At 45.0% G+C, this 16,915-nt stretch overlaps 1 protein-coding gene across 1 annotated transcript in view; it reads right to left on the bottom strand.

The window, feature by feature from the left end:
• Positions 1–15,607, bottom strand: part of EPHA1 (EPH receptor A1) — a gene marked incomplete at both ends in the record, with an annotated part of 35,492 nt that extends 19,885 nt beyond the window's left edge. Inside the window, 3 exons of the mRNA XM_082337843.1 lie at positions 197–472; positions 12,255–12,322; positions 15,514–15,607. Coding sequence (XP_082193969.1) covers positions 197–472; positions 12,255–12,322; positions 15,514–15,607 — 438 coding nt within the window. The remainder of the gene's footprint in view (positions 1–196; positions 473–12,254; positions 12,323–15,513) is intronic.
• Positions 15,608–16,915: the final 1,308 nt, after the last annotated feature.

A 16,915-nucleotide genomic window follows, 5' to 3' on the forward strand; every position in this document is an offset into this window, starting at 1 on the left:
AAAACTCCTGTGCCTTCTGTGGCAAAGACTGCTCTGAGCATCACAGAGGGCACTGCAGGCAAAGTTTATTCTAAGGACAAGCTTACTATCCGTGCCTCTCCCCAGATGCTGGTTCTCCTAGCCTCCCCCAGCCAGCACGACACACCTAGTTTAAGCTGAAAGATATGACTCAGTCTTCACTCCCAGCGCTACAGACCTTGATGAACAGCGGGCGGCGGAACTGGATCCCGACATCTTGTTCAGACTCCATGTAATAGAGATTGAAGGTCTCTTTGCAGGTCACCACTTCACCTTTGAAGCTCTTGCAGTCCCTCACAGTAAACTTTAGCTCCACATAAATGCGGGAGGCTGCCTCACCCCGATAAATCCAGTTGGTGCGAAGCCAGTGATCAGTGTCACCCTCGGAAAGCACGCTGCAGTCCTGGTACATATAGACCGGGGTACCATTTATCATCTGCTGCACTTCACTCCACTGCTCCCAAGGTAGAAGAAAACACACATTGTTAGACAGATGTGAGAAACAAGTTTCGCTTCAAATATGACAGAATCTAGCCTAAAAGATCCGTTCCCATATAGCATTCAGGGCTCAAAGCCGGGCTAGCTAACAGGTCTCTTTTACACTGAGAAAAAGCTGCATCTGGTCTAGACCCCCATATCTGCCTAAACTCTTAACATAGGGAGCAAAGAGGATACTGTAATTAGGATCTGACTTACGACAAATTAAAGGGAACGACAGTACACGGACCCTTGCGCATCCCCTTCATCCTACCTTGGTTCCAAACTATTTCTTTCATACGCTGCCTTAGCTTAGATTGAGAAAAAGACCCGCTACTCCCATGTATTGGCAACTTCTCTCTGATTCAAAGAGCACTGTAGGATGTACCAGATCAGGACTATTATCTGCCCCTGAAAATAATGCACAGCACTTCGGGGTAAGAGAAAAGATGGCCCGACACAATGGGAAGGTCAGCTGCAGAAGGACTGTGCTAGAGCAAGCACTCATTAGTTTGGAGTTCATGCTTCTTTAAGTGTGATATTTTGCAAACCCTAATTTAACTATTAAAACTCACTTGATTTTCCTGACTTCATACTAGGTTCTGCTTCTTCCTCGGGCAAATAATGGCTGAGAGAAGCACGTGGGCCCAGCTGGTTATATGACCTCACTGATACTATTTGTACAAATCCAACAGGGTTTGATACGTATTTTAATATACACTTTTGCTGAATTTTTTGTGGTCCTAGTTTTGTTTCTTCACCACAGGTCAGATACAAAATGCATAGAATATTCACTTTGAGTAAGTAAGTAAGTCGCACATGAGAACTGAAAACTTGGAAAGCGAGGTTCTGTCCACAGGGAAAATAACTTAGATCCTTTTTCCACCCGTGCTCAGACTGCCTTTCTCATTATGCTTTAAATGTTTAATCAAATTAAATTGAAACAAGTGCCCACATAGGTATTGGCACAAGTTTAAGCATCTTGGTTTTAAATCACACCCCGGGTTAAGATGCAATTTAAACAAGGCCTCAGTCTCTATATTACTCCAGGCTTGTCAAGTCTCATGGGCTGAGCGTGGGACTCACATTTCTCCAGCACCACCGTCTCCTGTCCTCACAGCACAACCCTGCAGCCTCTCCCCTCGCTTGCATCCCACAGACCATCCCTCTGCTAGAGGAATATAAGATAGGGACCCACAGGGCGCCAGAGGAGGCTCTGCTTTTATCCCGTGACTTAGAGCCTACCTCCCATGCAGCCCCACTCTGAAACCCATCAGAGTGCTTTCGCTACGCTAGCCAGCCCTGCTGATAGCCCAAGCTCGTATCTGGCTGATTTCAGCCATTTACCTAAGCGCATACTAGCAGGCTCCTCCCAGGAAGCTCTGTGGATGGTATCTATGTGTCCCTTCTGGTTTTCTTTTTCTCCATGTAATTAATCTCCAGTGTTACCCCACCCTCTTAATCTGATCCAGCTGGCATACACCTGCACCACACAGGATTTACACTTATTTCACTTACTGGAGGTCAAAGCGTTTAGGACAGCAAGAGAAACAGACTGATCAGTCTCCATTGATCAACCAGATGAGGCAATCACTTCATCGCCCCTTGCACTATTTCACTGAAAAACTTTTGGAAAATGCTACGGAACTGAATTTACAACACATCCTGAAGTATATTGAAATAGAAGAAAAGAAGTTAGAAGGGAGAGTAAGAGCAAAGTAGCTTTCGTAAGAAACTGCCAATGTTAGGACTGGCTTTTAGAAATGTTTTTCCATGACTGTCTGCCTCCACCAAGCTGATGGGAAATGCATAATTGCATTTGAAGGCTGAGAGTTAGACAAGTTTCCATTAGCAGTTTATCCTAAGGCAATGCCACAGACATGTCTCACCAAAAGACGTGAGCTGTTGTGATGCACGTCCTGAATATACCATTTTCAAAACTTAAGTGATACAGGACCAAAATTTCATTTTCAAGAGGGAAAACTCTAGCAGAAAAATTTCCTTCAAACTCTGCTGCTGGAAAAAAAAAATCCAACTGCAAACTCCTATATTTCTTAGCTTATATCAGCCCAGTTTCTTCCAGACTGAGCTCTTCAGGGCAAAGATGCTGAGCACTGACTATTGCACAGTTTCGTATGCAGAGTGGTGCAAAGAAATAACAAGGGAGTCAGACTTGGTTTTTCTAGACTCTGCTGCTGATGGGTAAAGGAAGTAAAATGAGGATATTATTTATGCTAACAATACAGAACTATTGTTAAATATGCTTGTGACTTCTTTTCATTATTCAGCGAAGCTTTTAAATTCAAAGTAGTAGAGGAAAACTGTTACATACAACACTTAATGAAAGGGTGATGAGTCCAGAAGTTGCTAGGCGACTGTCTCACATCCTCAAAGAATCTGCTGCAAAATCAAAATGTATGCCTCAGATTTTTAATGTAATGTTCTTAATGAGCATATGTGGTAAAGTCTGGCTCAATCAATATGAATTACTTGGCTCTCCAGTTTGTCTGCCAATGACATTGAATCCACCTCCTTTGATAATAGAACTTTCTACTCATTTCATTCCAGAACTGTATCCTCACTCCAGTCATCAGTTTGGCCACAGGATGGGAAACATTCTTCTAGGAGAAGTGGGGGTCAGCAGGAGTCAGACTTCCTCATTTTAGGAGTGAGTGAACTGTGATTTTATGATGCTACAGAAAACTTCCTCATGAGATTCAGAATCACAGAAAGACTTAGGTTGGAAAGGACTCTTGGAGATCATCTAGTCCAATTCTCTGCTCTAAGCAAGCTAAAGAGTTCTTAAACTCGTTAAATTTTATTCTTTAAAACTCTTTTTAAACTCTTTTATATTTAAATTCTTTTTTAAGTTTAAGTTTCAACTGTCTTTAAACGAGTCTTCAAACTTCTAAAACCTTTTAGAATTCTTAAAAAGTTGCTAAGAAAACAAAAGCCAATGCATTCTGGAGAGGGCCGTGAATTAGTAACTTGACTTTCTGAAAAGTCTAAGGATGTAGCCACTGCATTTGAGAACAAAAGGGTGTAGGGGTTCTCAGGAACCCATATACGAACAAAGGCACTTACTTCCAGAGGTTTGTTCTCGAAAGTCTTGGTCTGGTGGTATAATACAGAGCAAAATAATTCCAGCACAGCAATTAGTGTTAAGTGAATGAAAACCTCAAAGCAAAAGTACTATCTCAATAACCTCAAAACACTGCAAGTTTAGGAAAAAGGAAGGCAACTTTCCTCCCATTGCTAGGTTGGATTTAATATAAAGAAAGCAGTGGTGGAGACGAGCTGTCTTTATGAAGGCCATTCAGAATGACTGGAATGACAACCTGGAAGGGCGCCAGGAGATATTTGTAGTGAACAGTATTGGTTTGGTCTGCCTTGTGAGTAAAGATCCAAAGATAAGATAAGGAACATGCCTTTTAATATCTGCCTTGATTGACTCTGAATTGATTATACAGTTTGAAGGCTTACGAAGGAAGGCTTACCCTGCTTTTTCTACAAAAGAGCCTTCTCTAGGTTAGGTCTGTGTCAAGGAGCCTATCTAGGACAACCTGTGATTCCTCCATCCATCCGTGGGCTACTCTTCTTAGGATCTGCCGTAAGGTATAAAATGGAAACAAACTGGGACAGTTTGTATGTCTTCTTGGAGCTACTGCCTCAGGCTCTGCAGGCATCAATAAAGTGGTCTCTTTTGGTTTTAGTCTTTTTTATGTGCAAGAAAAAAAAAAAAACAACAAACTTTTTATGATGACGAATACAAATGTCATCCCCGCTAATAATGAGGTAGGCTACCGGTGACAGAGGCAGCAGACTGTGACAGTATGGCAAATCCTTAGGCTCAGACTAGAGTCAAAAGAGCTTGTGGCTCGCAACAGTAATGCTGTCTCCATCTCCAGCTTGCCAGGGACTTGCCCTGCCTCCTTTCAGATAAGAGCTTGCCTGCTGTGACCTATATTTCATTTGCCTTCACATGAGCTTAGCACAGTGGCTTCCAATCTGTGGCCTGCAGGCCCCTGGGGAAAGGCACAGCGATACTTTTAAAAGACTTACAGAAGGCAACAACAAGGCAAGCATCTTGCCAGTAGGCTTAAAGTTACTAAACTAAGCTGCATATCTCCACTGGAAAAGATAGAGTTCACATACTGAAAACTAAACACTTGTTTAACTTTGGGTTAGAGAGCTGGACTAAGATGCAAAGACCAACTGAGTTAGTACAGCCAGCTACAGTGTACCTGTGCTTAGCAAGTGCTATTTTAATCCATGAAATCTCTTCCTGAAGAAAAATCACAGAGCCCCAAAACAGCAATCCTTTTCAGCAACAGTACATCACCGGCGTCGCAAGCCTGAAACCACCTAGCAGAACATGCACCGGTGAATGGTTTCTACCTCCTTCCCCTGGCAGCACATTTGCCTACGGAGTCTCTGACTTCTGTATAGTAGCATTTGCATGCTACCGTCACCAAAAAAACCTTCCTGGAATAGATTCAGAGTTGAAGGCAGTTGTACATTACAGGTTCAACTGTACTACATTCTTAGCACGGTGCCTCAGAGGAAAGACTGTGACACTAGAGATATCTTGCGGATCCCTGCCGTGATAGGATGAACAGCTTCTCTTCTTCTCTCCTTCTCTTCTCTTCATACACCTGACAAGAATCTGTCAGCAGTAAAGCCAGACCAGCCAGTCGAAAACAGCAGCACCACAGCGGTGTTCTGACAGTGTTCCAGAATCAAGTCCCTGTGACCCTTCACTGAAAGTTTCCCAGTACTCTTGCAAGTTCTTTTGCTGGTGTGGAAGACAATTTAGATGATGATGACGAAAGAAGTGTGGTGACACCTAGACACTTAACTTCATGAGTCCTATAACTTTAGATCTGAGGACAGCAAAGAAGCTGCTTTTATTTCTTTGATCTTTTGGCAATGGTCAGGGAAGTTTGATTTCATCACATCAGCATGGAGTCTTGGACACAACTGAACACAGAAGTGATGTTTACGTGTCTACGGTATCTTTCTGGGTGGGATGATATATTTTTTCTCCGCAATGATCCATTGATTATTTTCAGGGAGGAGCAACTGCATTACGTAATTACTTGTCCTTTAGGGCACTAGCACACAGGTCTCCATCCCACCCATCTCCTTCCGATTTAATTTGTACTCAGGTTCTTATGGGAAGATAAGGTGCTCATGTGAGCCACAGAGCTCCAGCGTATTGATTACAGAACCTGTTTATCAAACCCAGGTTCTGCTGTCTGCTCATTCTCTGAACTGTCTGGTCACATTTAAGTCAAGTCTTGCATGAAAACAGTTCTGGTCACAACAGATGCTACCAGGTAAGGAATAACGATACTCTAGTCCAACATTTCACCTAGATATTTTGGAACACTTGTTTTATATATATGTATTTTGCTAACACCCGCTAACAATATCAATAACTACAAAAAGGACAGGAGTGGAAAATCAGATGGTGCATCTTAACGGTTCAGAATTCATGGGTGAAGTCCTATTACCAATAAAGCAAACGTTAGCTCTCATGTTATTTTTGCGCTACATTATACATTGCATAGGACCCATTGTAAATGGAAGTGATTTTTTTTTTTCCCCAAGGAAAAGGGCTTTGTATGGTGTGAGTTATGGTTTTGTATGGTGTGTCATGTATACTTCCAGTATTTACAGAGAACCTGGGAAATGAGTCTGATGGCAATGGGCAATATTTGTTCTGTGTGCATAGGTTCCTTTTTAAGATGAGCGACAGACCAGGTGGAATCCCACAGAGGGAGAGGGTGATTGTCCCTTTTCTTTGAGATGATCAAACCTGCCTGGAGAAAAGAAGCTGCAGGAGATGGCAGCATGAAAGTCACAGTGAGGAGCTGGCAGGCTCCAGGTCAAGCATAGGGAAGCCAGGAACTAGGCCTTAGAAGCAATGGAAATAACATTCCAAGAAATCAGAAGGAACAGACACATTTTTCTGCAATTCTGCTTCTGAGATGGTAAGAATCACACTTCAAAGCATAGGTCTATCCAGCAAGGACACAGCAGGCAACAAAAGATATAAAGCCTTTCCTTTCTAACCTTCCTGCCTGCAAACTCACCAGTATTTTGGTTGGTAATATAATAAAAGTCGTTTTGGTTTTTACTTTAAATAGCCTGTTAGTCTTCTTGGAGGACCGTGCTATAGGCAGACTCATCTCAAAGTTCCAGCTGACTTGTGGTGCTTTTGTGTTGACATGAGGAAGTTCAGTGAACCTTGTCCACTCTCATTCGACTGCTATAAAAGGGTGAATCACCTTCCTGAAGCTGCTAGGCAACAGTGCTGTCATGACTGTAGTCCCTGAGCAGCCATGGTGATGCATGTCGTGGTTGTACAGCATCTTCGTTTTGGCTCAGAACGTGGTCTTTTCTGCCCTTCAGGTCACAACACTGAGTGCACCAGCTGAGATTGCTACTTGGGTCTGTGGCCGTAACTTCATCCCAGGTTGGTGGCTCATGCAATCTGGCCTACGGTACAGTTATTAATTTACACTTTACTTCCTCTCATCTCACTCTTTTTACTCCCCCCTCTCACCCCTCTGAGTAAAGTAAAGGATATCTGGATACGCGTAACATTTTTTTTTTTCCTTCACTCCCAAATCCACACAAAATAACTATTTTTCACTTGACAGAATATCATCAACAAGTATGTCCACCAGTCTGCATATCAACAGCAGCGGGGCATGTCAGGATATGACCCTGAAGCCAGAACTGTTCCTATTTCCAGTTAGTTGTTGACTTTACTAGGCATTTGTCCTTTACTTCTATACAAATCCTGTTCACTTGGAAGAGCTAATCCCCTGTGCCTGATATACTTAAACTGAGGTATATACTGCTACTCGATTCGAGGCTCAGAGGTGATGATAGAGCTTTGAGTTCGATCTTAAAGGACATGCACTGTCAACAGCTGTGGGAAGAGATGCACGCAATAGCATTTCTGATGGTTATTTTTCACACCACCTTTGGATGCTACAAAAAGCTGACTGGTTGAGACTCACTGCAAGTAAGACTATCTAAGCAAGATACAAAGAAGCCTGATTAAAAGTGAACGGCCACGGTTTAATGAAAAAGGAGTGCCGTGCTGGAATAACTTGCAGGTTGAGGGCTGTGTGGCCCACAACATTATTTCTTTCATGACCAGGCCTATCTGTCTGAGCAGAAGCGGTGGAAACAGAAACCAGCCATCAGCTGTTATTAACATTTGGGACCTCTTAGTCCTGTGGAACACTACCTCGCCTTGCTAGAACCTGAAGGCACGTAAACATTATGCCGAGGTCAGCGATACAGAAGTTGCTGGCAGATCACAGGTACTTGATCTAGTCTATTACCTAAAGAAAATAATTGAGCAGCGTAGAATTTGTACTGTGCCTGGGATTTAATAGGAAAAACAGCAACAAAAAAAAAAAAATCTGAGCACTGGCTTACTCATATTGCATTCACATGGCTTTGGCAGCTGCTATGTTCATAACCAGAGCTCCTGTGAAACACGGGGTGCAGAACTGCACAGGAATTACATAATTTCCAAAGTTTTTCAAGCGTTTTTGGAGCCACAATAGTTGCAGTTAGTGGCTATTTATGAATAGCCTCCAGGATACATTAGGTCACTGGGATTAAATGCACATCCTTAATCTGTGTGAAGGTAGACTTTGGAAAAGTTGAGCAGATCAGGTGCCGTGCACACTGGGAGACCTGGTAGAAAGTTTGAAACTGATAGCAACACTTTGAAGTATGTGTGGAAGCAAGCAAGAGTATGGAATAGGCAGAAAAAATGATGTCGTCCACCTCAACATATATAGGAGACTGAGAACAATTGCAGCCTAGAAAAGAGACCAAAAAAATCATCTGAAAACTTCAATAATACTACGATCCATGCAGGAATATCATTTGGGAAAAATAAGCTCCTTAAACCAGTTACCAGTTGAGAACTGAGCACTGCTGAACCTTTAATATGTAATAAATATGATACGATTTGGCAATTAGTGGCAGCAGTAGAGTTCATGGGATTTCTGAAATAACAGATAGCCAATTTAAAAACAAAGTTACTGTGAAAAAGGACCCTTTTACAAGCAGTCAGCTGTAGAACTGGTGAAAGCATGCCTCCCGAGAAAACATACCAGCTAAAAAAGAATAAAGTGTGTTTAATTTACAATCCATTCAACAGCATAGAGACAGAAGGTCATATTGAGAGGCCCAGTATACAGCATCCTACAGTACCAACAGCTAGGAATTTAAGTAGTCATATATACTTAGGAAAGTATGACTGGATTATGCAAATATTGTTCACACACACAAAAAGGAAATTGGAAATAGTGGATAAAAGGGAAAACTTGAAGATAGGCCCACAAGCTGGGGGTGAAATAATCATAGCAGCTAAAGACAAATATTGAATTGCCCAATATGTTGTATCATAAGCCTACATAAACTGATACAGAAAATCCATAGGAATAGATATTACAGAGCTCAAAACATTAAATCGGGTAAAACTGGGAGAACCTTTTGTGCCTGGGCTAAAAACGCAGGCTCAGAATGCGAATGAACAAACAACGCAAAACTTTCATGTAAGCACAGAAAGATTTAGGTAGGAAGGGATCTTTGGGTCCCTACTCCAATCCCCTGCTTACAGCAAGGCTAACTTGAAAGCCGGGTTGGGTTGCTCAGGGCCTTGTCTATTAAAAGCAAAATGCAAGAGGATAACATGACTCCTCATCACCATCTGTTCAAAGCTGATGTAATTATACTTGAAAGCAAAATAGAGATAAATAACTTTTTATACTGTTATTTTACAAGCTGCCAAAAAGCAATGCTATGATACTCAGTAACTGAATTTGTTCATGATAGGATTTGAGAAGCCCTTTTTGGACAGTTTCAGTGATTTTTGAAATCAGTTCAAGTAGCCAGGCTGGTTTTGCAGCATGGGAGCCTTAAAGAAATGTCAGAGCAAGTAAATTCTGGACTCCTCATACCTTCAAAGTGATCATCATTAGCTCTGTAATATATGTTGAAGGATGGGAATCTACCACTGTACTGTAATACAGCTCTCCGTGCCCAACTGGTATTGCTCTCTCAAAAGTTCAGGGACAAAAAATTTATCAAGGGATTTGTTAGATGATGGGCGGGTGGTAAGAAAGTGATTATAGGAACTACAGTCTGCCTTTTTAAGGGTCTAGTTTCCAATAGTAGCTTAAAATGAATGAAACCCTTTCTAAACAGCTATTACAAAGCAAGCTAGCACAAACCTTTTAGCAAACAAACTTCTACAGACACCTTACTTAAAGTACAGACACTTTCACTTAAAGACTACCTTTAAGCTTAGGCAAGATTTCACTGCCAGTTAATGTACTCTAAGAGTCCAGAAAAATGACCCATGCTGTCCAAAACGGCCTGGTACACAGCTTGGTGTTCTTAAGCTGAGCATGTGTTAACAGAAGCATTGTCTCTACTGGATACAGACCAAGTCTGACCATGGAACAATCACACATGGCAAGCCACCTCATCTGTTGTCAGTGGGTAAAAGCGAGGAGAGAACAAAGGTGTAATTCTGCCTCCACAGTATTATCCAGCCTCTTCTGAGCTATGCCTCGGAGACCTTGTCCATATAAAGCATGAAAATTCCTCACAGCAAATTCCTCCTCTGTGTCATAAGCATATTGACACAAATCCAGCTCACAGATGGGAGATCTCTGGCATCTGAGGTTAGGTACAAGTAGCAGTGTTACATGAAATACACCCTTCAACTCTGTATGCAATACAGTTCAGGTGTTTCCAGCCTGTTACTAATCAAGCTAGTCTGACTATTCAGTATTAACCTTAGCTCTTTTGTGTCAAAAAATGTTCTGAATTAATCTCAGTTCTCTTTCGAACGTATTTACTTCTTCATTTTGGAAGAATAGTTTCAGAAACAGTTGTTCAAAGTTGTGATTCCAAGAGAATTGCCCATTGTTCCCTTTTTGCTTGAGGCAATTTGTCAGCCTTCCGCCTAACAGTTATTGGGAAATGACGTCATTAGACAAATCCCTGCAAAAGAGTTGCTCATCAGAAGTCAATGAATCTGTTCTTCATCCTTTGTTAGTTTATCAGTCATCAGTACCCTGATCTATTAGTTTAGATTGCTCTCAGGTCATGTCTTCCAGCACCTTCTACAATTCCCAGGTACAACTACTATATTTTAAATGTACATATTATAAAAAGCAGATGTAGCACAAGCAGAAGGGTATGCCAACTCCTAGCACTGCTGTGAACCTACTGTGCAAAAATCAGATGTTCTGTAACAAAGGTTTTGTCTTCTTCCTACCAGATTATTTTTAGAATGCGCTTTTCAGTGTTTTTTTCCAATCTCTTCAAGAGGCAGACTTCATCCTGAACATGCCTGGAGCCTAGTATTGAGTTAAAATTACCACACAGACAGTTGATGGGGACAACAAAGGGAACAATAGGCAAAACATGATCTACATGTATGTCTCACTAGGGCACCTGTTTTGAGTTAGGGTATAATAATAATAATAATAACCAAAACAGTTGTACTAATGGAACAAATGCAGTTATGCCAGTACAGGAGAACCTCACTGTCTGGCTCCAGTTCACCCAGCAAGACTACCAGGAGTAGGAGGAGGCTGGGGTGAATTTAAACCAGCCACAGCGCATTACAGAAGAAAGTTATGAAAATGAGTTAGGAACAGGCTGAACCCAGGTCTATTTTATAAGCAGCAAGGGACTCTTCCTCCATAGGAGAGGTTGGGGCTTGCTAGAAAGATAAGAGCGTGGATGAGGAACTGGAACTATGTATTAGCGTAATGTCCTTCTAACTCCTCCAACCTAGCCCCTGAATTCCCTTTTCTTTGTGCCTTCCTTTCACCACTCCCACAGTCCTGCTGTTACAAAGGAAACCATCTTCAATAACGTAGGTCGTGACGCCAGAGGGACTGCTCAACTGTACTTGATGCAAAATAGCTGTACTTGTACAAAAATAGCTGAGAGCTCAGCTGTCTTTTTGGGTCCACTTTTGCAGTGGTTCCAGGAAAAGATTTTGAAGCACTTCCATCAACTCAATTTTAGTCATGAAACAAAGGGAAATGCCTCTCTCATCATCAGCTGTGTGGGCCAACCACAGCATTAGGGCTGGGTGTAGAGTCCTGGAACCTTGCAGCCCACCCAGCAGGCCGGATTGCTGCCCCATGAGTTAACAGTTATTTCTTCAGTCAGCTGCTGATTTAAAAAATCTGTGACTGTTTAGCACTCAAGAGAAAAAAAGACGGAACAGCCTTGAACAGACAAAGATTCTAAATTCTTTAAGAGACTTGGAGACAGAAATACTTCTGCCATGGCTATTTGCCCGGAAAAGGAGACATAAGATGCATTTGCAACATGTTAGGATGAAAAACAGCGTGATGATTTGATTTTTTCTTTTTTCTCCATGAAGTTTTATTACTTCGTGGAAACAATATATTTCAAGGACATGTTTAATCATTGATAGCTACTGGAAGTCAATAGGCATCAGATGAGCTACTGGAAGTCAATGGGGCATCAGTCCTCAAACAGCTGGCTAACGGGTGAGGCTGCAGAGGTGAAGGGGCTGCAAAGGAGAGTCACAAAGCATACAATGTCCGCGAGAGGGTGGAGCTGAAGAAGCCTGATTTTGGGAGGCAGGGTGAAATTTCAACTTGCATTATGCTTTTCCATCATTTAGTACTCCCAGTGGCTCCCCTTCCTTGAACATGCGTACTCACCCCTACTTCTGGAGGGTCTGGAAGCCAGCCGAGTTCACCCTGCGCGGTGCTTGTGTCGAGTAGATCCACTGAACACCAGAAGAAGGGGAGGGAAAAAAAAAAATCAGTGACCCAACTCATACAGCCTGTGGACTGGCTTCATCCTCCTTTCGTCACAGAAGGCAAAGCCTGCACTTCCCCTCTCAGCCCCAGATCCTTTGTGACCTTTTACCTTCAAAAAGCACAGCTAGAGGAGGGATGGGAAGATACAAAACAGTGCAGCTAGTCAGGAGTTAAAAGATTTTCCTCGCATATAAGACCCCCTCCCCTTCCACGCTCCTCTCAAGTAATACCCACACATATCCAAAAAATGCAGCCCTGACAAATTTTTCCACTTCCTAAAGCTGCCCCAAGATGGGAGCAGGAGGCTGAAGCCTATTGAAATGGGAACCCAGCATTAGCAGCTGAACACATCTTTCCTTGGAATAGGAAGGCAGCAGACAAAATGGATGAAGAGGCAGGCAATCAACTAAATTACCAACACAAAAGATCAATCATTGTCGCCTAGAGGTAGTATTCGGTGCTTGAAACACTGTGGGAAAGTACAGAGGCAGTGTGAAATTGTAGAAGGGACTTTCCATGGTCACAGTACCCAAAAGCCATGAGATGCATCAGTTCCTCCAACTGCTGAACCCTCTACCTCTGACCCAGGCTGTCCACCATCTGATGGTGGCCTTGAAATCGTTTCACTCTCTCCCCCCACAAGTGTTTTAGCCATGACAGGAAGAGAATAACAGCTCCCAGGCACAGCATTGCCGCCTCTTGCAGACCTGCACTGCACGGCTGTGTTGTTAAGCCTTGGCTCCTGGAGTCATGTGACAATGGAGAAATTCAGCGGTTTGTTCATTCTTAGCCCTCAAAGAAATTTGAAAATGTGATCAGAGTTTGCCCTCAAGTCTTGGTCTGAAGAGAAATTTAAAACGGATCACTTCACAGGCAAACAGGGAGAGGAGTTGGAATAAGTCGTACTGCTGGATGTGCGGCTTCATGCCTGCCTTTGGGTCTGCCGGTGCTGCCAGAACAGACTACTGGTTTTGGTGCACCTATCGCAGCCCCAGCTTGGAAACATAGGAAACAGGAAAAATTCCTTGGATTCCCTTTTAGATTCCTGTGGGTGTATACAGAGGGGTCACTTCTAAACATCTCCGAAAAGAATTTGGGGGTGAAAGGTAGGAGGGGGGAAATATTTAAATGACATTTAAATAACCAGATTTCCTCCCCCTCATCTGACTGCTTTACAAATACTGCCTGCCAACTACAAGTAATAGAGCGTAAAGTGCAGATGAGCAAGAGTCCTGTGGAATGAGGAAGCAGGCTGTGGGCCCAGAACTGGAGATAAGAGGGATTGCACTGCTGTTCTCACCTCTGAAACACCGGCTCAGGATTGGGAGAAGGGAAAAGCAGGAATCCAGGTTTTGCAAGTTCGCGGTGTTCACAGCATGGTCATATGGCAAAACCTTCCTAGCCACAGACTCCCTGTCCAGACAAGGCTCCTCACTCACTTCCCTTCTGCTCTCAGTCTCTCTATTTGAGATACTGTTCTTGTGGTGTTGGCTCCAAAAACTCTCAAGGTGAGGTAGCCTGTCCTTCCAAGACCATCACCCAGCTAATACCTATCCCACGCACTTCAGGCCTGACGCAGCGATGTGGAAGCGAGAGGGGCTGCATGGCAAGTCCTAGCAGAGCAAAGGAAAAGGAACTCAGAAGCGGCTGGGATGGGAGCCTGGCACAGCCCGTGTGCCATGCTGCTGCACCGCCAGCAGCGGATCCTTCAGCTGCCGAGTGCCGCTGGAGGGGGCGAAGTCCATTCTCAAGAAGTTCCTCTCAAAGTGAAACCCGTGAAACCCACAACAGGTGTGCTCCAAGGAAAGGAAGAATGACTCAGCAAGACTACAAAAGCACAGGGAATACGAGTACTCTGGGGCTCTTTGGTCCACAGCCTCACTGCTAGGACTCTCACGTGGCTGTCCAGCCACATGGCAGGAGTTCTCTCCAAAGAGAAGACAGACTTCAGATAAGAGAGGACGCCAGGGAAATGAGCTGCTCCCAGATAGACACGTTAAGGAAGAGTGGGTCACAGACACAGCCCAAATGAGATGGTTCCGATAGGGGAGAAGCTGGCAGAGAAGTCCCCGAGCGTTACTGCCAACTACTGGTCACATACTTAGGAAAACCAGAGCCCGCACGGCGCTACTTGTATTACTTCTCGCCTACTTTGGCCTTCTCCACAACATCTGCTAGTTGCATCCATGTAGCTGGATCCTTAATACAAACGTGCTTGTCAAGAACGCTTTAAAAGAGCGCTCAGCACTCACAGAGTCTGAGATGAGCCCATGGCTGAACTGCCAGTTATGACTAAGTCCTCTCGATTGAGAGCCTGGAGCAGCAAAGGAGAGGGCTGTCCTTGGGATGGAAAAGCCCCAACATCTCTCACTGTGCAAAACAGAGACCAGAAGTCTCTGGCAGGAATTAACTGCAAGAGGAGGTAGGGAACAGAACAGAGGTTTACTCTTCCTCACCTCTCTTAAAATTCTCATTCCCCGGATGTTTCATAACTACTGTGCAACTGCCAAGATGGAAGGAAAAAAGATCATTACATCTAATAAAAGGGCGAAGTGGAACAGAGAAGGGAAGCAAGGGAGTCTTAAGAGAAGAGGTGGAAGAAGATATTGTAAAGCCCAGCTCTACCTTCCAAGACTGGGGTAGATGAAAGAGACTGTCTCACCTTCCAAGCCTCCAAAAAAATGACTGTCCTCTTGCTCACAAGGGTTAACTCCCAAGAGGGCTTCCTGAGGAAACTGCGGGGGTGTTGGCGGGAGGGGGGGGAGAAACTTTCTGAGTTTGTGTTTAAACTTGTTATCTGCAACGCTTGTGTTTAAGGCAAACACAAGGCAGAATTCTCTTGGATCACTGGATATGCCGAGGCGTTTGTGCTTCAACTGGGAGGCGGTGGAGAGGGAGTGGGGGAACATACCTGGGCTCAGTTCACTGAGCCACCAGGGGTTGGATGGCGTGCGATCCTGGCCCTCATCCCCCCAGACCCACCTGCCCTCCCCAGACACCCCAGTCCCTCTCCAGTCCCTCCGGGCGGGCTGTGGTGTCCCTGGGGCCCCACAGGTGTTGGCCATGCCCTGTTCCCTGCCCCTTAGAGAGGTCCTTCTCTGGCCGCCCGCCCAAGCCCAACCCTCCAGGCAGAGGGACCAGCAGGTCCCACGCTTACCTTCTTTCCCAGGCACCTCGGGAGGAAGGAGAGCCCAGAAGAGAAGGAGCCGGAGGGAGAGCTTGATCCCGCTGCTCCAGGTCCTCAGCTCCATGCTGGCTGTAGAGGGGGGCTGGCTCCCAGCCCCTGCCTGCTCTCCCGGCTCAGGCCTCCGAGCCTGGGCTCCTGCTCGCAGTGCATGAACCTCTCCCGCAGCCTCCTGACTGGAGCGCACACATTGCACAACCTCCCTGCCTGGCCCACAGTTATGATGAAAGATCAAGGCAAGTGGGTGGAGAAGCCTTACTGCTTTTACCTGTTTTAAAGGGGCTGGTCACAGACTTCCCATCTGGCAGGCAAATAAACCCACCTTAAAGGCAGCCACCTTTTTCCTGGGAGCCTCCCTCCACCTTTGCTCCAGTCCCCGTAAGAGGCTCCCGATTGCCACCTCCTGGGGAGGCCTCGCCACCGTCCCCGCTCTTGCGCCGCCGCCGCCGCCGGCCCCGGGCGGCTCTGCGGGGGCTGCCCTGAGGGGGCTGCCCCGGGGCGCTCGGCGGGGCGGCCTGCCCGGGCCCGGGCCCCGCCTCTGCCCCGGCCCCCCCAGGCGCACTTGTAACCCCGCTTTCTTCTAGAGACGAAAACAGCCCCGACGCTGCCTTCGAGACTGCTCGGTCCGCTTCTCCCCCTGGTAACGTGGCCAAAACCACTGAGCCACCCTTGCAGCAGGTATTTGGGAACTCCATCTGTACGCTGCGGCAGTGGCCCATTTTGTTCTCCAAGCTGTGACAGCATGCCACAGAGCGGTAGCCATGCCACTTTATCTGGCGGAATTACTGGTTTTTCTTTTAGTAACCTCAGCATCAACGGAAGGCGCCTGCTTTTCGATAAAAAAATCCTGGGAGAGGAACCGAGCCAGAAGGATTCTCTTTCTATGTAGGAAGACCTCATGGGACTTTTAGCTTCCTTCCTGAGGGACACAAATATGAAAGAACTTGCTTTTTTTGTGTCTCTTTTGCCATTCATCAAGGATGTTACTCCCACCCAAACACAGCTGTTACACCCCTCCCCATAAAATACAGGTGGCATTATTCCTCCACTTGCTGTAAGGCTGCATTCCTCCTGCTCTCTTACTCCTCCTCCCCAAGGAAGGCTAAAGAAAGGACTTTGCCAGGTTGCCTAGAGAAGCTGGGGGATCTCCACCCTTGGAGATGTTCCAGACGTGCCAGGACACAGCCGTGAGCAACTTATCTACCTCTGGAGTCAGCCCTGCTGTGAGCAGGGGTTGGGACTATGGACCTCCTGAAGTCCCTTGCATCTAAATCTTTCGGTGAGTTCTGTGATTATCTAGCCATACATCTTGGAAAACCAAAATCTATCCCAAGAAGTTTGACCTCCTGAAGTCCCTTGCATCTAAATCTTTCGG

Source organism: Platalea leucorodia (assembly GCF_965183815.1).
Source record: "Platalea leucorodia genome assembly, chromosome: 2".
Classification (NCBI taxonomy): Eukaryota; Metazoa; Chordata; class Aves; order Pelecaniformes; family Threskiornithidae; genus Platalea; species Platalea leucorodia.